Below are 23041 nucleotides of genomic sequence, written 5' to 3' on the forward strand. Positions count from 1 at the left end.
TTCTAGTCTTAGTCTCTCATCTCATAACTTTTTTACTTACCACATAATCAGATCCCTGTCAGTAGACTCAAAACCTCTTTCTTTGAGTGATTCCTGAATTGCTTTTTTTTGTAATTTTTGCCCTGCCGTGTATCACAGCCTCTGAATGAATTTCAGTCATTCCAAGACTAGCTTCTTCATTTTGTCATCCATCTTTTTGTATCATTATCAATCTGTCAAATGTTTGGAGATATTTGTGGCCTCAGATGACTGGCGGGAGGGAAAATCAGGACGTGCTTATGCAGCTTATTTTGTTTGCCTTTGTGTTCAAGCATGTACTCAGGGACATCCACAAGTGTCCTGGAAGGTTTATGCCAAATGCAAGTAGTTCCTTCCTGGATGCAGATGAAACTTGAGCAGACATCAAGTCAAAGATTACTGCAGTTTGCTTTCCATAAAACCTGCATATCCCATACAGCACACAGTGCACTGTCTCGAGGCCAGCTGGTATTACCAAGCAGAATAAAAGGAGATGGGAGACTTTGGTGTCACTAGCCAGCTTCATTAAGCAGGCTATAGCTGCCTTGCTGTGTCTCAGACTTGCATACTGTGTTTTGGTCTTTGGCTTTTTTTTCTTCCTTATCTGCTGTACAGACAGTATCTCACTTCTTCCATTTCATGTTGCCTTAGGCTACAGTCAGCTGAGCTAAAGCTGTTGTTGAGGCACTAATCGTTGTCAAGGCTGCATATCATAATTGTAATCATTTTGTGCTTTCCTCTTTTTACATTCCTCACCATACTGCTTTCACACAAATGCTTCTGCAGCTGCCTTGATGTATTGACCTGTTCTTTGGCTTCCTGCCGTACTGTATCAAATTGGATTTTTTTTTTCTTTCCTTACAAGAATCAATATAGTTCTGCCATTAGGCAAATTCATCCTTTCCTGTTAGCACCTACTCTTCTGTATTGCTCTTCCCTTATAATATTTACATACTAACTGCTTTGCTGCAACTTATATTTGAATCTTCTGTCTCCTCTGAAAATCAACATGTGCTACAAAATTCTCCTCCTCCTCACCATTTCTCTTTACTCTCCGATAGCTCAGCTTTTGCTCTCTGTTAATAATTGAGGCTGCAAGTCAGGGAACAAGGCAGGAGGAAATGCTGATGTCAGTGCCAGTAACAGTCACTAAATCAGTGCAATTCAGAATTTTGGCAAGCTTGTGTCTTTGCTGAAGCCCTCAGGGCACTGTCACTGAAGATATTTTTTATTTTTATTTTTAAATATATTAACCTAACTAAAAATGTTTCTGAAGTGGCTTTTAGGGAACTTGCAGCTCTTCTGTAATTGTCTCATAAACCGGATGAACTGCTAATGAATTAACTCCTTGTCCTGTGAGAACTGTAGGGCTAACACCCACTTTTTATTCTGTTTTCTTTATTTAGTACAGAGTACAGATGGTGCTCTGCAAATGTCTGGTTTCAGGAGTCATTCTAGAAATGATATTGGGAAGCAGTTTTGATGGTTCAAATTGTAGAACAGCTCCCATATTAATAGCAGAGAAGAGTCCATGTGATTTTAAACTGTCAAGAAATGTTTAGATTTATACTGACATGGTACTTTTTTTGCAGTTTATCTGAAGTGATCATGGTTTGAGCAATACATATATATCAACAGTATTTCTTCTTCTTTTTGTTTACTAAAATGATTTTTTGCAGTGCCTGTAGTTTTCCTATAGTATCTCTAGTATTATTCACTTCAACTTGTGAAACAAGGGCTGCCCTCACTACTTTTTCTTAGCATTCTAGATATTATTAGTTGGCCGTGTATGAATATTTGTTCCTGTTCTGCTTCAAAATGTCCCCAGTAAATATCTTGGAAATGAATTGTTGCTCAAACCCAAACAATTAAATCCTCTTCCTCTGTTCTGCCTGAAGGAAGTCACCATTAACAGTCCTGTGTTAGCAGGAGTTATGTGTGCATGGCAGAAATGCTGTCACATGAATGGCAAAAAGTGACTCCAATTAAGCTCCTATTAACTCTCTAAGAGTTTAAGGGGATGGCATGTGGTTTATTGTTTGTAAGCCAGAGCACGTTTGTTCACTGAAAAATGCAAACAACAAAACTCCCTAAAGGAGAGTGGTTTTCTGTGGAAGCAGTAAAAAGAAATGGAGGGGCATGCTTAAGAGAAGCAGCGTGGCTGAAGATTCATTAAAGGCTCTGGCTTCTTTACTGGACAGATGGAGAAATGTAGTGCAGAAGTGGCTTGAAAAATTACAATGATAAAAATTAATAATGATGTATTTTATTCAGGATTGCTGTATCTATTGGGACTTTGTCCCATCCTTTCCCAAATTCACTCTAGCAAGCACTGCCAATGGTCATCAGACACCATGTAACATACTGTGTTAGAGCAGGAACGTAAGATGAGGGTGAGCCAGAACACATCACTGTGGGTTGTAGATAATTTCTGGTATGTTGGAACCACATCCAAAGGCAGCTGGTTGATTCCCAGGGGGAAAAGCAGACAGGTGAAAAGCATACTACTAAGAAACTGATGTTTGAAACTCACTTTGGTAGAAGCAGATAACTTCTGGAAGAATAGGTACTTTTGAAATCATCTCTTACTAGAGTTAGCTTAGCAGAAACGGACATTACCTTTTGGCTTCAAATGTTCATCCAGAGGATATAAGGCTGGACTCATACACTGATGCTGTATACCATCCTAATTCCCCAGGAACATGGTCAAAGCATTGCCCATGTATGGGTTGGTATGGAAACTTTCAGGACATTGAGGCATAATTGCTATAGTGTTTTAGATGGTGGATGCAGAATGTAATTTATCACCAGCATGGAGTAAATTGTGAAAATGTATGCCTTGTTCCAGAAACCACAGGTCTCTCAGCTAGCATAGAGTCAAAAATGTTGAGTGTTTGTTCTGTCCTGAATGCAGATCCAACAGATTACTATTCAGAAGTGAACAGTTCAAGATAGATTGGTCAGACCAAAAACCCAGGGAGCTCTGAGTATGTCTGATAAAGAATTACAAGTGCAGTCATGCTGTGATACATTCTCCTGGCCTCCTGAAATTTATGATTCAGGGAATTCCTGAGCTAGACATAGTATCTTCTTGCATAGTAGTTGTGGAGGCAGATGCATCCAGGTAAAACCACTTTAAAGCACATGAATATGACTGGCTTAGCAAGGTCTTGGTCCCATGCAGATCAAGGGAGTAAGGAGAAGGCATTGGAACAGTTCCTGCCTTGCAGTGCAAGAAGAAAGGTGATTCACAGACCTAAGAGCAGCAGCCATATACCAGCATGGCTATGAGATTGGCCAAGTCATGCTTGGAAGTCTGTCATGCAGCGATAACCTCAAAGTCATCATGCATGTCTGTGCTGGAAGAGAAAAGACATTCAAAAATGAACTGAATGTGACATGTTTGATTATCCCTGAGAAAGCACTCTGAGTGGTTTATATGTTTTAAGTAGGAAAAAAAAAAAAGAAACTAAGAAAGTAAGTCACATACCCTGAACTTCGGAATGTCCCTAGTATGTAAATACCTAACCATAAGCCAAAAATGCATTCTTTGGATCACAGTCATGACAGATGTGCCACAAAGTTGTATTTAAGTTGATAATTCTCAGTCTAGTCAGACTTGCTGCACAAAGCACTGAATATTCAAGCTGTGACTAGGTGACTAGAGCAAGCAATGACAGGGGAGTCTCTTGACTTCAAAAAGATTTGGGGAAGAATGTGACTATAACCAAAACAAACTCAGATGAGACAAGGCCTTCAGATAAAGGAACTCTTAATCTCACTCACATGAAATGGTGGAACAAGCAGATGCTCCAAATGAAAAATAATAAAATTTGCTGAGCATTAAGATTTATCTTAGGCACCTTGTACGTATGTGAAAACATTTACAATACATGGATTAAGTTCACTGATAGATTGTGTAGGAAAAGTGTATTTTCTGTTGAGGAATGAGTGAGAAAACAGCCAGATTTGAGATAAGGGAATGGGAATGCTGTAGTGTTCCTAGGTTGAAGCTGAGGGAAGAGCTGAGCTGACTACGTACTCTGGAAGTACCTTAGGCTGCCATTTCCTGGGGAAGTGGTTTGATCTGGAAAGCTATAAGTGCAGCTGTATCTCCTCTCATTCCTCTTGTCCATGTCTGCCTTTGCATCGGTTGCACATCCTGGCTCCCAAAGATGCTGATGACACATGTGCATCCCTGACTAATCAGAAAACCTATAATTTTCAAATAATTTTTGTGATTCCAAGAAAGGGGTGTGGAACTCCCACAGACTTGGATCGCTCTGATGCTGCTTGCCTGTGCTAGGCCTGATCTTGAGGTATGATCGTTTTAGAGGCTCTCAGAGACTACAACCTACAGCTCTTGGTTGGCAGCCCAGAGGCAGGAATGCCTGAGCGTTCAGCTGTGAGCTGCTCAGTCTTTGATGAAAAATCTTCCCTTTTCTCAAAATTTCTGCCCCTGCCTCTCTCTTGACTTCTGTAATCATGCAATTCAAAGGCAAGGGAACATGCTCACAATGTGTTTGGGTTTGAGGTTTTCTCTTGCCCTCTGGGAATTTTCCAAAGCATATTTAGTTTTGTGAAGGTTTGGTCATAAACCACATCGAAAACTGAAATCTCTTGTTCCTTGAAACCTGTTAATTTTATAAACCACAAGTAAAATATAGCAGGCAGCTGTGTTAAGAGTTTTCCCATATGACCTGCCAGTAACCTTAGCCCAGCCCAAGCATGTACTGGCTGCAAGGGATTGCTAACCATTTCCCAGCTGGGCTGTAGACAGCTAATGAGCAGAAACTACCAGTTGGACGGAAGAGGGTCTAGCAGCCACCAGACATTTTCGCTCTGGGGGCTGATGAGTCAACTTGTAATTTGTGAATAAGCTTGATTGCCTAGACTTTTTTCATTATCTTGCTACATCTATATTAAATTAATTCTGCAGATGATTTTGAGCAAGAGCTCTAATCATTTTTACTGTTTTTTTTCACTGCTTCCTGCTCCACTTTCCACTGCTTTAGTAGAGAAAGTATTATGCATTTTTTTTCCTCATAATCCAGATATCAACATTAATAATATGATACCAGTGTGGGAAAATTGGGGCTTTGTTTTATTTTATCTCTGAGTAGTGTCATTTTGTTCTAGCTCTTTTCTGTCTTATACATTAAAGCAAGTATTTTGGTAACAGATTGGGAGAGAAGGAATGTTAATTTACCTAACAACTTTCCCATGACTGAAGAAAATGGCCATAACGAAAGCAGGTCTAGAATTACAACTACTAGTTTCTTACAACTAGAGCATGTTTGTGTTTTGCTGACTTCTTCTGCCTATTCTCACAGTACTTAGTAAGAGACAAGAACCAAAACGGACCTTTCTCCAGACGTTGCCTTCCTTCCTCAATGTCCTGTCTTCAGTCTTTTGCCTGCTTTCTCCAACATCCTTAAACAATAACTCTCTTAAAAATTACCTGAAAGGCTTTGAATACCATTCATGTCAGTGTCTGTTTCCTGTTTTTCCACACTTTGTTTCTTTCAAGGTTGTTTTTGCTTTTTCTTATTCCCACTGCAGGCAGAAAAACATCTTCCTTAAGTCATCATGGCTTTAAGAGAATATCTGTGTATTCTGATTTACTTGGTTGGTTGGTTTGGTTGCTGTTTCTTGGTGTTTTGTGTTGTTGTCTTTTTTTTTTTTCCCAGAGAACACAAAACACTACCCTACTATTTTAAACACATCTCTGGTCTAGCCCAGAGCTGTTCCTAATATTTGCTGCTGAATGATGCTTCAAATATGGCACGGTAGTTCCATCTTGATCAGCAGTTTAGATATTCCTGAGCAGGAGGAGGCTTCTGGACCATTATACTTTCATAGCTCCCTGCAAACCTGCAGTTCATTATCTGTATAATCTCACTTCGAAGCCCTGTGTTCTTTTGGCCTCTGTGACATCCTGTGACAATATGTTTTGCAATCTCATTATGCATTGTGTGGAAAAAGGACTTCCTTTTGTTTATTTTAAACCTGCTGCCTGCTCATTTCATTGTTTGCCCCCTAATTCTTGTTTCGTGAGGAAATGTTCTTCACATCATTCATGATTTTATGAGCTGTTCATGAATGGATAACTTCTGTCTTCTGGGATGAGCCGCACAAACATGGAGAGCACACGAAATCAAGAGGCATTTTGCTTGCTGCTTAGTTTTTTAGAGCACACGTGATTCAAGATGCCAGAGCCCAGTGTTACTGTGTTCCCTCTGACCAGCTAATGATACTGCTTGTTGATGGAACCATCAGTGACAGCTGAAGTGATGGTGTCAGAGTACTATCTGCAAAAGCCATCAGGCTTTTTTATAGGTGGTGGTACGAGAGTAAACCCTATTGTTATGCATGTGTGTACTTAGAGCATGCTTGTGTGTATGGATAACTTCATGCTTTCCAGCATTCAAATGCATCTCTGATTTTATTTTGTAGTGCTCTATGTGTCCTCAAGTTTAGATCACGCTCTCTGGGATCCTTTTCTATTGTCCACATATTCTGAAAGGACTGCTTTTATTAAAACAGGAATAACTCTGTCTCTGAACATGCTTTCATTGTGTAACTTTCAAATAACTCTTCCTGCATGGATGAGAGCTGACTTGGAAACCATTCATGAACAGCAGAAAATTGGCTGACTGCTAGAAAACCATTGAGCTAATGTTTCATTTCAATGAACTTAAAGGCTGCCTTAAGGAAGCAGTGGAAGGGAGTTGGGGGTTGACACTGACACATAGTGTGCCGTTCTTCTGTTCACATACGAAACCATCCAAAAGAATGACCAGCAGGCACACTCACAGAGTGTTTCTCTGTGAATATAGTGTTGTTAGGATAAAGAGTGCTGGCAAAGAAGTGACCTCTCCTGCACTCACAAGAAAAATCCAGCTGGACCTGACTCTTCTTAAAGGCTTTCTGCTCGTACTTCCAGGTTTTCCACCTCTACTTCTTGCTACTCTGCCTGAAGGCTGTAGCGTGGAGTTCCCTGTAAATCTTTCTATTCATGCTTACCTTTTTTGAATGTAAAAAGTAGCGTTTTCCTTTCAAATTGGAATAATTGGGGACCGTTTGTATTAAGCCAATTATTTAGCCCTTATCCTAGGTCAGGGAATCCAACTGTGAATACAATGTACTACTTCCTCTGCCTGTGTGTGGCGCCTTAGAGTGATCTTCAGGTTTTTTCTACTTGCTGCATGAACTAATCTAGATTGGATTAGGGCAGAACTTCCTCTGGTAAAAGTAGGTGTCTGTATCGGATCCATCACTGTAGTCATCCCTTTATGTGGAGTAAGTAAAAGTTCTGTGGTTAAGCTGCCTATGAAGTCCACACCATATGTTACAAAATATTTCCTTTGTGGATAAAATTGTGGAACACTGTTAACTGACTTTTGTCTACTGATTTATTTATTTATTTTTCTGAATCAAAGTTGCTGTCATTGAAAGCAGTACAATGGATCTCACCCAGGTACCTTTTATAACGTGCCGGGGGAGTATCACTCTTTGAGAGTAGTGCTACTCCCCTGTTTAAAGCAGAGCTTGTTTCGGAAGGAAGAGCCCTGGCACTAAACTCTCTCCTTTTATTTTCATTTTGTGCTGCGTTCCTCGGCAGGTTTGAGCTTTATGGAATATTTTTTCATTGGTTGTGGCTTTTTTTTGTTGTTTTTTGTTGGTTTTTTTTTCCAAAGAGATGTTGAAATCAGAGGGCAAAAGTACAGATTTCTCACCTTGGCTTGCAAGAGAAACCCATTTGTTACGTTTTGTCCTTGCAGTGTCTGTTCTCTGACTTTTTCACTGGAAAGCTGCTGTGGAAGTGTTTCCTTTTTCTAATTTGTTTTTTAAAAGTTTAATGGAGAAAGATGGATAAGACATGCGGTCTGTGGGACTGCAGTTAACACAGCCTGTGCCAAATCTTGTCCAAAGAGCAGAGGCCTTTGTAGACGTGATTCTGATAAATTACTTGACTACTGCAGGGATGTGTGTGTGTGATTTTTCTTTTTAATCCTTTGTTACAGAAATAAACTCTGGTTGTCACTGTCTGCTGAATAAATTGTTAGAGACTTTTCAGGAGTTGACTGTTCCCATCTTGACAGCATGCTCTTTTTTCCATGAACCTTAAGCTGTTCTAGTTGAACAGTAAGAGTCCTTCAAGTTAAGATTTCTCTGCAATTTAACTTTAATTTTGTCCATGTTAAAGTTATTATTTAAGACCATACATTCTCAAGTTTTAGTTACATATTAGATCCTTGTGCTTAGCTACATTTTAATTCTCTAGTAAAAGATATTGTGAAAACGGAGCAGGATAAAGATGCATAGCTTGTATTTTCTTTCCAGTCTCTTCCTATTTTATTGACCTGCTTGTCTGCTATTTTTTTTCTTCTTTTTACAGAGTTCTAGAATGCCAAGGCCTTCCCATTGTGAATGGGCAGTGTGATCCCTATGCCACTGTTACCTTAGCAGGACCTTCCAGGCAAGTATTTGCTCCTTCAAAAACTTCCATTTCATAAGGATATTTTCTGTTTCCTCGGTCTAGAAAACTCTATTCTCAGGTAGACAGAATATTTAGACCGCAGTGAAATAAAGTATTTATGTGTCTATGTATGAACTACTAGGGTATACTCAAGTAAGTAATTTGATGCTTACTTCAGTTTTGCTTTATATAAAGGTCTGAATAATTTTACTATCTTGGAGTATGTAATTTGTGGTTAGGTTTAATTTGTGCATCTTCTCACCTCATAGTTGGAGGCCATTTTTCTTTAACAAATTTATTGCCTAGTTTTGGGCAAGGACAGAAGAGAAAGCTGAATACATCAACACCTTGGAGAACTTGCATTTGTATGTGAATATTTAGAGTCTTTTATGCTTTTGGGGTGTGACAGATTAAGGTATATATAGAAAACCTTAGGTAGCTCAGTCCTGTAATTTGATATGTGTGGATGTAATAGCATGGATAAAATTTTAGATTCTGCATAATCATATTTAGCTTAAATACCAGATTAAATTTTCCTGTTCTTTTCCAGAATTGATCGTGCTGTTGGATATCACAGTTTTGTTTCTGTTTATGTAGAGGGTCACCTTTCATGGCTGTGACATATTAGAAAAAAAATCACAGCTCTCCTCTGAACTCCCAAGTATTTTGTAGCATAGGCTACAACATATAACGTGTAATATTTTACAATAATTTATTAAAATCAGCATAAGTGAGATGCATTCTTGACAAATACCTTGCGTGCAGAAGAGTCTTTGAGGCTGGTCTGTATTCCTCACTTTTCCTAGGTGTCCTATGTCATTTGTATCTTAATGAGCAGTGTATTTGAACTGTACACTTTGTCTCTTTAAGCATATAATTTCTTTCAGATGGCACTGGGTGTTAATAACTGAAACTGTATGGAGATCTCTTGACTAACTCTAGTACCCTTGAATGTCTAAACTTGCCTCTCTTCGTCTGTTCCCCCTCCCCTGCCTTTGGATAACATACAACAGCTGATAACATACTTTCCTTTAAAATAAGGAGCACAGCTCCATCTTGTTCCTATCTGTTTTTGTTTCATTTTCTATTCGGGAGAGAAGGCTTGCCTCCTATCTTCAGCAAGCAGCATGCAGCTTATTCCTATCCAGTGCTTTAATTGCCCAATAATTGTGCCTGCCTTAATCGTCTCCCGTTCTACATCCTGCTTCCCAGTCCCCTCCCTGATGGGCTTATCAGTAAAGAGGTTGATTGGCAAGTGTGACTGATGAGATGGGATAGGCAATCAGCCCCATGTCCTGCAGGCGATTAGTCTCTTATCTCTCATCTCCTCCTAGGAACAGTGAGGTATTTTTAATCTGTGTATCTTCTCTTCTCTGTTTTTTTCATTGCCTCCCCTTTTAGGAAGGGGAAAGCTGCTTTTGCTGCTGTATTTTATGCAGTGCCGAGCATAAAAACATCAACAAATGCTCTGTTGTTTATTCTGTAGTTTATACTTACAGAGCCAACAGATCTCTCAGCTGGAGCTGGTTCAGGAAAAGCACTGTATACTTGTGGGCTGGACCTTTCAAATCACATCAGAAACATGTAGTGGCAATAGAAATTTAACCCAGCTTTGCTTGCCCACTGTGTATGTATATGTCCAGTTAATAAAAACAGGTACAAGCTACCTAAGCAGCTTTGCTGCACGAGAAATGAGGAATAGATTCTGGAATGAAATAATTAGTAGGTCAGTTTTCCTCTTGGTAGGTGCAGCTCTCTATCTCTGTCTGTTTTATCTGTGCTTTGTTGCTGGGGAGCTTTAGGGGAAGATGTGACACAGGACAATACAGTTTCTCACTTGTATGTAACTAGAAGATACAAGCATAGGTTTGTAGCAATTATACGTGATGTGGAATACGTTGGCTGGCTGTAGCCCATTAGCAAACAGTTAGATGTCTGTATTCTAAAATGCAGATACAGGTGGATAATGCTGCCTAGAGACAAATGAATGAGCAGTGCTAAACTTTGTCAGGCCTGTTCCCCAGTGGTTTAAGGGATCATAGAATAGAATCACGTAGGATCACAGAATCTGGATAAAATGGAGGTCTGCCATGTGTTGTTCCTACAGAGCAGTAGAAATTAGAGACTTCTGCTCAGCACTGCTCACTGTAGTTCAACAACATACCATTTACTAGGGGCTGTTGTGGCTGCAGGGAAGAGAGTGGTATATACCAATTAAAATCTGACTTTTTAAGTTTAAGAAAAGTGAGGCTTTAAAAAGAAGCCTGAAGACCTTCCGTGCTCTACTACTCCTTTGAAAAACTTCTTCGTTCTTGTGAGAAAAATGTTTTTTTGATTGTTTAACACCACTGAAAAGCATTCATTGATTCCTCAGGCTAAGGTTATAAAATATAAAATACAGAAATATCTATATCAATCCTCCTGACTCCTGTGCTCTTAGGGTATGAGAATATCTTGAGCAGACTCTCCCCTCAAATATTGTTATTCAAAGCTTCATTCCTCCAAGTCATTTTGTTCAGATACAAGATGCTGCTGGATCAAGAAAGTAGGAAATCAGAACTCAAGGACTTAGTTTAAGAAAGGATAGCAAAATGTGATTACTGCCACTTGAGAGAAATAGGCTGCAGTGAATCCTCTCTTAAGTGTGTGTGTGTTTGCATGCCTTGCGTGCTGGAGCCACATGGCGTGCCAGTTTTACCAAATGAGTGACTGTTTGTTCTTCAGTGGCTGTGTTCTAAGATCATGCTTCTGCTGATGCTTTCTTACACTTTTTTTCTTTTCTTTATTCAGATCGGAAGCCAAAAAGACTAAAGTTAAAAAGAAGACCAACAATCCACATTTTGATGAAGTGTTTTATTTTGAGGTTGGTATTTCAAAGGAATGGGTGATAAGCTGAAATACTATACTGTAGATAGTTGGCACAGCATCCTGCCCCGTGTTGTGCCAGCTGTCTTCTTTGAAGGCTGTTTCAAAGCAGTGCTGGGGAAAGAAGCACTGTCCATCCAGGGTCGGACTAGATGTCTGCTGAGGCAGTATGTTGCTTCAGCCCAGGTGCTCTGAGGCAGACGCTTCCACACGGTCACTTCTCCTGAGTAGCAGGCTTTACTCAACCCAGGTATAACTCAATCCAGACGAGTTTTGAGAGAGTTAAGAATGAGCTTTTATATATGCGTATTTTTTCTGGCTTGTGGTTTTACGGCAGCTCCACCCTTCTTTTCCAGGCAATGGGGGGAAGGTTGTCTCAGAGGAGCAGTGAAAACCATAGTGGAAAGATACTTTTTAAAAAGAATGTTTCAGCAGTCTACCAGTCTCCTGTAATACTAGCACATGAAGCCCCTACAACTTTATCTAACACAGAACATTTTCAACAAGTGCAGTTAAGACAACGTATAACTCTTGAAGTGCTAGTTTTGGTTCTTTTTGGCAAAAGTACACGTAATTGTGGTGTGTCCTTACCTACACGTGCATGTGTTTATAATATGGATGCCCCTTGAAACTTTTTGTTCTATCTGTAAAGTATGTGAATCTTTCTCTTTTATTTCTCTCTTGGACATTTTAGTCTTGGTCTGCACTGAATTGTTCTATTTCAGTAGATACCTCAAAATCCAATCTGGTGTAATTTAATCAGTGAAAAGCCAGAATAGTAATACCGTGCAGTTGGCATATCACTGGTAAGCCCTGCTTATTTCTGTGTCATGCATTATCCAGGTTGCATCTGCATCAGCAGCTGCTGGCATGGTACTGGGGATGTGATTTTGAGAGTTAGTCCTAGGGCACAGGCAGCTAACTGTGTTAGGAGATGCAAGGAGAGAGGAACCAGACAAGCACTGTTGCACAAAGTGCACACATCCTGCATGCAGTGCCTGTGAGTGGCCTTACTGCTGTCATCCACCCAGTCTGCTCACTGCTGTCTTTGCTTAGAAGCTGACAGTTGAACCAACTGATCTGAAGTCAGTCATACCAATAGCAGTGCACTCTTGTTGATGTATTTGAGAAACAGATACTTGAGTTCTTAATTGGCACTTTCTTGCTGCCCAAATAAGTGGAAGCTCTGAGGCTTGGTCAGGGTAATCTTTCCTTCAGTAATCCATCAAATCTCTTCCTAGGGTGTATTCACTGCAGCTTTACCTTTGACTAGCCCTGAGCCCTTATGGGGCTGACCTGGCTCATATGATTGTGCTGCACTGAGTGGGGAGGAGAGATCCTGTGGTACTGAATACTGAAACTGCACTGCGGTGTCTGTATTCAGGATTTCGGTCTGTCAGCTGTTCCAGAGCTGCAGCCTTTGGCAGCGAAACAGGAGTAACGTTCTGTGTTAATAAACTAGAATGGACTTCCTGATTCTTAACATAGGCAGTTCTGGAGGTGTCTGACAGTGAGAGCTTTTTAATGAGCCTAATCAAGGAATTCAGCTTGTATATCACAAAGCTTTACCTGTCTCTTTCCTCTGCCTTCTGTGTGCTGCAGAAATAGTGAACATTTGGTATTTAAACACTGAGCTTGGCAGGTGGTGCCAGATGGGGAGAGGAAAGAGAGGAGCAGAATGCACCTTCCAACTGGAGCTGTGGAAGGAGGCTGGTGGTTTTCTTTGCCTGCCTTTATGCTAAGAGCTGAGTTGCTTGCAAGTATCTATAAAAGCAAAACTTGAACTGGAACCCATACCCTCACTGTTCTGCTAACTCAAAGTAAAGGGTTTTCTGTGTGGGTAAGGACAATGCTTGGACAGTATGTGAAACAGCGCTCAGTGCCAACAGAGCCATCATAAATTTATGTCATTTTGAGTAGTTGGTATATACCAGGCTAAATGTCTCCAAGGAATAAGGTTCAGTAGCACTGCTAGGGCTGGAAAATACATTCACTAATGAGACGTGGGCAGACCTGTAGCTAACCTGACTCCTGTGGAGCTGCACAGATTCATGCTGTTGACAGACGTATCATTTACTGCTTCCAAACAGTTTCATCAGCTTTCCTGCAGTCTGCTAGCACAGCAATTGGCCATGGCTCTAAGGAAGAAGAAAATCTGTAGAAGTCAGTGAAGACATGCATTCCTTTCTGCAGCAAAATAGATTTAATTAGCTAAATGGAAAACAGCTTATCATTGATTTGGAAGATTTAAGGGCTTGCTTAAGGATGCTACAAGTGAAACTTGCACCTGATGATTTGGAGCCATTTTCACCACCACTTCAGCTGCAGCAGTGAAGAAGCTTAGATGTACAAAGCTACAGGGAAATCTCCCACTCATGAAGGAGGTAGTGCTGGGAGCCGGTTTGCAAACCCAATTGTGCTAAAAATTGAGCAACTGATAAATAAGCTTGTCAGTTTGCCATCTGAGCTGAAAGTTCCCTAATATCTAATTCCATCCTTGAAACTGATGGGCTTATTAGGACGCTCTTTTTAGCATTTTGATTGATCTGCATACTAAGCAGTCATGCAGATGAACAGAGGAACCGCATGCATGCAGACTCCAGCAAAGCTTCTCAGAAGTGTTTACTTGAAAGGGGTGTGCCATAAGTTACATGTCTGTTGTAACTTTTTGTAACTCATGTCTTTCAGGTAATAAAAACTACAGTTTGCTTTCTTATTCAGAACTACACCATTATCTTTACAATGCTAATACAAAATACGTAATTTTCAGTTATATAGGATGATTTCTTGAAGCCACAGTGAAGATGGTTGCAAGCGTAGGGGGGAGAAAAATTGTTCTGAGCTGCTGATACTGTAGGATGCATTTAAATTACCATGATATTGGGCTTACTGGTGCGTTTCATTTGGTTTTGGGCTAGAACATTTGGTACCCAGTGCTGCTATGGTACCTTTGTATTCATGTGTATCACCTTGAAAATGGAACCTTCTCTTAAGCACACAAAAGACTGTTGGGTGTCAATCTGAAGATTCTTTTCTAATTTCTCTCTATCTGTGCAGCTACATCTTTGGCTCTCTTGTTTGTTCTGTCTGCATCTGATGTAACAAGAAGTCAAGTTTACAATAAAAGCCAGTTTTTGTGAGTGGGAAGCATTAAGCCACATGAGTATTTAAACATTCAATAAAGCTGAGCTTCTGTGTGCAACCAAGAGCTGAACCCACACATCATACGCACTTGTGTTTGGTCTGTTCCTGCTGTGGTTTCAGCTGGGTGGGGTAGCCTTTTTCTCAAGTTTCTGACACACTATGAAAAAAACAAAACTATCAAAGGCTTTTTTAGATCATACTAGAAAAGAGATTTTAAGAAATGTTTGTACAAAAGCTTTCTTTTGCTACTGCTCTACACCTGCAGCTTATCTTCCCATTCTTTTCTACCCATGCTTTCCTTTATCAGTGTTGCAAATGTGGTTGCAGTGCACCTGATTCTAAATTCTGACATGCGTAGCACAGTGTAGCATCTCTTAGACAGTTGATCTGCTTGGTGCATTTTGTGGGGGTGTGATAAATCGAATTCCAGGATGCCATGACAGGCTGAACTTCCCAATTTTAATTGGATCCATTGTGAAATGTTTTTAGAGGTGGTTTTGCTTTTCACCTCTCTCTTCTTCAGAATGCCTCAGGCATCTCTTGCACAGCTGTACTTAAGGCATGGGTATTAATTGCCCCTTTATTTCTTTTGATAGTGGTATTCATTTGCATGGTTTTTTTTCTTTTGACAATGTAAACTCAAAGTACTGTAGTAATATTAAAGATGTTCTTTCTCTGGTAAAGAAAGTATGAAGTGTTTAGTTACCTTTGAATAAGATTCTTACCACTTCTCTATAGTGGGGAATCTGCAGTCTACAGGTTTATTACCATGCTTGAATGTTTTCATAATCAGGGATGGATTCCTTGCTGATAGTCAAATGCCACAATGTTCCAGAGCTTTGTAGAAGTAACAGAGAAATGCTTTTGTATCAGGTTAATTTGTTAAAGGTTCCTCCTTTTTTTTTAGGTTACAAGACCGAGTAGCTACAACAAGAAATCCCAATTTGATATTGAAGATGTCGATGAAGTTGACAAAATGGAGATTAGGTAATACACAATAGCTTCTACTGATAATCTTCCAAAGTTATGTGCTTTGTAGTAGACTGTTTTTTCAAAATGACAAGCATGATTTCATTGTCGGTGACTCAAAGAGGATTCTTTGTTGCTGCATCTATTCCTTTACCTGCATGATCCTGTAGATCCTATATGAATTTGTGACAGTTGTGCTGTGGGAGACATCCTCGTTATTTTCCTCAGTATCCTTTCTCTGTATGTATAACGTGCATGTGTGTATGCTAATGTGCATTTATCATTAAGTGCAGCCTTTTATGTCTGGTCTCTCTTTCAGCCCTCCTTCCCTCAGTTTCCCAGGAGAGCCCAAGAGCTCTGTGATGCTCTTTGTTAAAGGATCTGTTTTCTTTTGTCACTTAATTTTAGCAACCAAGATAAGGTCCTCCTTCCCTGAAAGGAAACTCTTGAGCTGAAATTTTCTCTGGGTCTGAGGCAGTTTCTCTTCTCTTTTTCCTGCCAGAATGTAACCCCTTCTTGTGAGGCTGGGTACGATCCATTGCACAGGAAAGAAGTAACTCTTATTTCAAAAACAAAACAACCCCACCCACCCACTTACTGCTATTTTAAAACTTGCAGAGGCCTGTCAACAGTGTTTGTGGGGATGGGTGAAAGGTCAGAGTGGGGAGGAAACAGTAGGGGTTGCAAAGCCTTGTGGCATCTCATGTGTGAGGTACTGTTGCATACCTGAAACTTGAAGGTTTAGTCCATCTGGTGATCTGCACAGCAGGTGTGGAAACTGCTTTATCCACATACATGTGTGGTGTGGTATTTCTTCTTTCTCCTAGGATTTAGAGAAAGAAAAGTTGAGGAGGAAGGGCATCCGTCCTACTCCTTTCTCTCCAGGTGCTCCCACTGGAGAGTCAGTGAGGGCTCCTCTCTCAAAACATTCCCTAGTCCCTTCAGAAGCATTACTGGCAGTAAGAGGGGGACCAGACAAGGGGAACATTCCCACCAAGCAAGATGTTTGTGTTAATGAATGAATGAGAGCTGCCATGTTGCCTTCTACTTTGCCTGTCAACTGCTGGTTCATGTGTGGATGATTACAGCCCGTTACTGTAATATCACAGCACTGCATGGCCGTTAATAGACGTGTGTTTGCCAGGACTCTGTGAGACAGGAAAGGGAGATTATTTGTATGCAAGAGACACAAGAGATGTAAATGAGTTTCAAAAAAGTGTTCCATTCCTTAACAACAAAACATCACGATGTGACGCAAAAGACTAGTAAAGTAGCTGGGAAAGACTAAGCACTTAAATAATAAGTGAAAGTAGGTAAAGAATTAGTTTTGGTTGGGCAAACTGTTTGCTCAGACAGTTTGTCCCATATAAGACAGAGTGGTTTTGTTTCCATCTCGGGTTCTTCTCCCAGCCCCCTCATTTCCTCCGCTCTGTTTTCTAAGAGTGAGATTGCCCCCATGCCCTCTGGATGGATCATACAATTAATGGGTTTGGGGGGTTTGTTTTCTTTTTCTCTCCTGAGAAAATACCATTCCACAGAGTACAGAGGCAACTCAGTCTCTCATGGTTTTTCTCTAAAGCTATGAAAGTTTCTCTTTTTGAGTGGGTGTAGGAAGTTGCAGGCAGAGCATATCAGCACTAAAGGACCAGATGTTCTGGTGAAATTCATTGTTTCTCCTCCTCCTCTCTGTTGTTCTTTCTTCCTCTCTGTCAGCAGTGTCTGACCATTTTAGAATAAAGCTTTAGACTCCAGGGTCTTGTGTATAGTATTTTCTTTTAATTTTACTTTTACTTACGCTTTATGCCTCAAGCACACAAAACAATAATGTCAGAATTTGAATGCCTGCTTTGCTTATTGTATAGCATGAGATCTGCCTTGAGTTTTCAATTCCTCTCCTGCTGAAACATTTTACTGTTCTTACATTTACTTTTTTTTCTGTAACTTCAGTTGCTGTAGGGCATGCCCTTCGGAAGTGTGTGAGGCTGTGTATGTTTCAAAGTGTTACTGCCATCTAGAAGACATTTACATAAACTAGAAACCAGTTGCCTGTAAATACTTTGTAAATGCAGAGTTGGACTATGTGTAAATAACCTTCCAAAAATCCCTTCCTGAAGCTGCACTTAGCCATTTGAATTAGTTTGTAAGATTGCAATCAACTGAATATGGAGAAAAAATAGAGAAGATAGGATTTTCGAAGACTTTTCCTGTTGGCTCATTTTTGCACTGCAGGAAAAAAAAAAAAAGTGAAAATATTAGAGTTTGAAGAACTTAAACTAGCAGGCGCGTAACATGAGCTTTTGACATGTCTGGCATATGAAACTTGATGCAAGAGACAGAGAGGCAAGACTCAGGGGATTTAGAAGTGACATTCTCTGCACTTGCATAAGGTAGGAAAAACCTCTAACAGGACTAGCAGTCCTCATTCTTCGACAGCCTACTGTGACTTGCTTGAGACTAGAAAGGTGGTGTAAGTATGTCCATAATCAAATGATTTTGCACCTTATCCAGATTACAGTTATAGTTCTCCTGGAAATCTTCATTATTCAAGAACCTGCATTTTTCCCCATACAGTCTTTTTTCCCCAGAGTTTAAGGCATATTGAGACTGTCACTGAACTGAGAAGTTCTTAGCTGTGATTGTTGTAAAATGAAAATGCCTCTTTGAGAAAGCCTTAAAATGTGTACAGAAATATCTGTCCTAGAGTTTGAAACCCTCACTCTGAGATGGGTATTGTAGCATTTATCCACAAATGCCAGGTTAGGCACCAGTACTTCCACTTTGAATCTAAGAGCAATTGTTTTACATCCTGAATGTTAAAGAGTGTGTGAAAGGCAAGGAATCATCATCTAACAGAATTTCCATGTATGAGGAACTAAGCAACAGAAATTGCATAGATTACAGATAATACACATGTGATACTGTGTGATACTGTGTGGTAGAACAGTCCTATTATTTGTACAGAAGAACTTTAGGTGCAGCAAATATGTAAGCTTGACATGGTGAATCTTCCCAGAAGCTAGAGCATTGGGAAAGGCTGAGTAGAAATTCAGCCTCACTCTTCAAACTTTCATTACACTGCTGGTAATGAAATCAGCCCGAGACTGAAGGTCTCTGGACATTTTTTGCCATGGTATTCATTTTATCTGTATTTTTTCCTTTATCTGGGATATGCAGAGAGCCCCTGGATGTTTATCAGTATGGACTGTGGAAACAATACAGATGAGGAAAAGGTATTCTAGATGATTTTTCACTGGTGTTTTATGGAGATGAGCTGTAAGGCTCCAGAAGTCAACCTTAGCCTCTTAACTGTTTGAAAACCAGTACTGTACATTTTGGAACTTTCTAACTCCTGGGCTTGAGGAGAAAAACCAACAAAATTCAAATAAAAGGAAGTTTTATTTATTCCTTATCTTTTAAAATGACTTCTTTTTGTTGCAGAGTTGATCTCTGGAATGCCAGTAACTTGAAGTTTGGAGATGAGTTTCTAGGAGAACTGAGACTTCCTTTGAAATTTCTGCGACAGTCTAGCTCTTATGAAGCATGGTACTTGACATTTTTCTTTCAGAGTATGAGTAGAAACATATATTTGCTGTGAAGTCTTTGAATAATTACTTCTATGTGATAAAGTTTAAATGGATTTAATTTGTATCTATAATTAAGTAAGCAAACCAAAATGATCTTAGCAGATGTAAGAGCAAGAAGTTTTGATAATCTGACTAGAGATTTGAGTATGTCTCTGTGTAGCGTGTGCGAATTTTAATACCTTGAGTTTTTGATATTATTTACTGCAATTCAATAGCAATGCCATAATTTTATGAAAATGTGGGGTTTTTTTGATATGTTACATCAGCACAAATTGTAATGATCAGAACATTCCATGTTGGAGTTGGTGCAAAATACACTAACATTAATAAACAATTAAAATTTTTGATTCAGAACTCTCGAGAAATTTAATAAGTTTATAGAGATTGTATCACTAATCTATAGCTTTTATATATGCTGAGATAATCTTGTGTTTCAGCACAAACATTATCTATTTTTGCATTACAGGTATTTCCTGCAGCCCAGAGATAATGGTAACAAGTCACTGAAACCTGATGACCTTGGTTCCTTAAGGTTAAATGTGGTTTACACTGAGGACCATGTTTTTTCCTCAGGCTATTACAGTCCACTTAGAGACCTCCTGCTAAAATCTGCAGATGTTGAGGTAATTTTCTTGTGCTTCTTGTTGTTTACCTGTAATTCATCCTCGCAGGGTTCCCCCTGAATGTTAGGCACAGTCTTGTTGGCACCATAGGTGAATAATTACCAGAATCTTCAACTTCTTTCTTCTTACACCCAAGGATCTTGTTAAGCTCTGCATATCCTTCATGGTTGTTTTCTGTCCTTACAGAGAAGATCTTTATCTGCATATAGTACGGTGGGTGGAGGCACACCCAGGAACACCAGTGGTTTTAACAGCAGCATATTCTCTGTGGCTTTCTAATTTTACGTGTGAAAATGCAAAGTAAACTTCAGTTTGATCAATTTGTTTTCCTTTACTGGAGAGGAACTAGTTTACTTGCATAATTTAAAAACAAAACAAAATGAGAAAACAAAACAATCCCAAACAGAGAACCAACTCTAAAATGTCAGAAGGATGGACTTCATCTGCCATTGTGTATAGTTTTAGCATTTGACTTGGACCTGAGGTTTGAGTGTTGATTTTTTCAGTTCCAGAACTGGTTTCTGTTGTTACTATAGTCTGAAAATGGGGAGATTTATAGTTCTTCAGTTGCTTCCCAGGCAACGGTCACATTCAGTGAAAAGTCAACTGTTAAAAATGCAGGAAAAAGACTGCACTACAATAGTTTTTAAATTGCTGCCCTCTTCTGATCAAAACTTAAAGCCAACTAAAACTGGAATGTGAGGCCCAACCATGTTATGTTTAGACATGTTTAGGTAACTGACCACTGCAATTGTTATGTGGGTTTGTGCACTAAGGAATTAATTATGCTTGTGCTATAAAGATCTCTCAAAGTTTTTATTCCTTTTTACTCTTCAGCCTGTCTCAGCATCAGCTGCACACATTTTGGGTGAAGTTTGCAGAGAAAAACAGGAAGCAGCCATACCTCTCGTCAGGCTTTTCCTACACTATGGCAGAATTGTGCCTTTCATAAGTGCCATTGCAAGTGCTGAAGTGAAGAGGACTCAGTAAGTATCAACAAACTAATTGCTGTCAAGCTCTGTGTTGGCTTGTGGTAGGATCCTACACTCAGTTTCTAAAACTAAATGCAATTTCAAAATAAACTGTTGAAGTTGCTCCTTTTCCTCCCAGCTAAGCCAGGAAGCCATTGTGCAGCAGGCAAACTATGACTTAGCTGCCATTATGGAAAGATGGTGATGGTTATAAGCTCTTCAGAAGGGATAGGCAAGGAACGAGGGGTGGTGGTGTGGCTCTCTCTATATTTGAAAGTGTTTTGATGTTGTTGAGCTTGGGGCTGGGAATGATAAGGCTGAATCTCTATGGGTAAGGATCAGGGAGACACCAGCAATGTGGACATCCTGGTGGAGGACTGTTATAGACAACCTAACCAGGATGAAGAGACAGATGAGGTGTACTATGAACAGCTGGCAGAAGTTGCACGATTGCTAGCCGTTGTTCTCATGAGGGACTTCAACTTCAGTCTAGTTGACTACCCTTGGGGGTACCATCCCCTCTGACCTGAATGTATCAAATGGGGAGCAGAATAAACCCTTGATGATTCAGGTGGAAACAGTTACAGACCTACTGCTCCATCTGGACTGCCACAAGTCCATCGGGTTGGTGGTATCCACCCAAGAGTGCTGAGGGAGCTGGCAGAGATGATAGCCAAGCCACTTTGCATCATCCACCATTCCTTGTTGACCAGATGGGTCCCAGAGGACTGGAGGCTTGCCAGTGTGACTCCTATCTACAAAAAGGGTTGTGAGGAGGATCCAGGGAGCTACAGGCCTGTCAGTCTGACCTCTGTACCAAGTAAGATTATGGAGCAGATCATCTTGAGGGAGATCACACGGCATGTGTGGGATCAGGCCTGGCCAGCATAGGTTCATGAAAGGCAGGTCCTGCTTGACCAGTCTGATCTCCTTCTATGATCAAGTGACTTGCCTGGTGGATGAAGGAAAGGCTGTTGACAGCCTACCTAGACTTCAGCAAAGCCTTCAACACTGTTTCCCACAGTATTCTCCTTGAGATACTGATACCTATGGCTTAGATCGATAACACTCTTTACTGGGTAAAGAACTGGATGGGTGGCTGGGCCCAGAGGGTGGTTGGTGAGTGGAGTTAAATCCAGCTAGCAATCGGTAACAAGTGGTGTTCCCCGGGGGTTGATACTGGGGCCTATCCAATATCTCTGTTGATGACCTGGATGAGAGAATTGAGCGCAACCTCGGTAAGTTTGCAGGTGACTCCAATCTGGGGGCAAGTGTTGATCTGCCTCAGAGTAGGAAGAATCTACAGAGGGACCTGTTCAGATTAGATTGACAGACTGAGGCCAATGGGATCAAGTTCAGCAAGACAAAGTGCTGGGACCTGCACTTTGGCCTCAACAGCCCTAGGCAACACTACAAGCTTGGGGCAGAGTGGTTGGAAGACTATGTAGAGGAAACAGACCTGGTGGTATTGTTTGATGCTTGGCTGAACATGAGCCAGCAGTGTGCTCAGGTGGCCAAAAAGGCCAATGGCATTCTGGTTTGTATCAGAAATAGTGTTGCCAGCAAGAGCAGGGAAATGATCATCCCTTTGTACTCAGCTCCAGTGAGGCCACAGCTCGAGTACTGTGTTCAGTTTTGGATGCCTCCCTACAAGGAAGGCATCAAGACGCTGGAGCTTGTTCAAAGAAGGACAACAAAGCTGTGAGAGGTCCAGCACGAGTCTTACGGAGAGCAGCTGAGGGAGCTGAGGTTGTTTAGTCTAGAGAAGAGGAGTCTTGGGGTGACCTTATTACTCTCTACACTTACCTGAAAGGAGGTTGTGGCAAGGTGGGGGTCAGCCACTTCTCCCATGTAACTAGTAATAAGACTAAAGGGAATGGCTTTAAGTTGCCCCAGGGGAGATTCAGGTTGGATGTTAGGAAATACTTCTCTGAGAGAGCAGTCAGGCACTGGCACAGGCTGCTCAGGAAGGTGGTAAAGTCACCGTCCCTGGAAGTGTTCAAGAAACGTTTAGATGTTGTACTGAGGGACATGGTTTAGTGGGAAATCTTGGTGATGGGTGGATAGTTGGACTGGATGATCTTAGAGGTCTTTTCCAGCCTTGGTGATTCTGTCATTCTAATGTCAGTGTTGTTTATAAAATTTCTGAAGGACTGGCGAGTTTCATTTGAGGAGGAATTCCCATCATGTTTTACAAAATTTACTTGGAAAACTGTTGTAAGGTCCGAGAGCAGGGAATTTCACTCTGTTCTCTGCATTGGTAGCTTGATAATAACTGTAAAAACCTTCAGCTGTTCATGTGAAATAATTTCAGCTTCAGAGTATGCTAATAAGCCATTTTGCACTGAGTAAAAGTGTTTGCTGGACTTCTTCTAAACAAAAAGC

At 40.5% G+C, this 23041-nt stretch overlaps 1 protein-coding gene across 3 annotated transcripts in view; it reads left to right on the forward strand.

The window, feature by feature from the left end:
* The window catches only part of RASA3 (RAS p21 protein activator 3), a 129499-nt gene that overhangs the window by 85741 nt on the left and 20717 nt on the right, over positions 1–23041 (forward strand). For all 3 annotated transcript variants that reach the window (XM_052664739.1, XM_052664740.1, XM_052664741.1), the window contains exons 6-11: positions 8420–8500; positions 11291–11363; positions 15417–15496; positions 18917–19021; positions 19529–19685; positions 20523–20671. In XM_052664739.1, coding sequence (XP_052520699.1) covers positions 8420–8500; positions 11291–11363; positions 15417–15496; positions 18917–19021; positions 19529–19685; positions 20523–20671 — 645 coding nt within the window. The remainder of the gene's footprint in view (positions 1–8419; positions 8501–11290; positions 11364–15416; positions 15497–18916; positions 19022–19528; positions 19686–20522; positions 20672–23041) is intronic.

This window comes from Tympanuchus pallidicinctus, unplaced genomic scaffold (assembly GCF_026119805.1).
Source record: "Tympanuchus pallidicinctus isolate F22 unplaced genomic scaffold, pur_lepc_1.0 scaffold6, whole genome shotgun sequence".
NCBI lineage: Eukaryota > Metazoa > Chordata > Aves > Galliformes > Phasianidae > Tympanuchus > Tympanuchus pallidicinctus.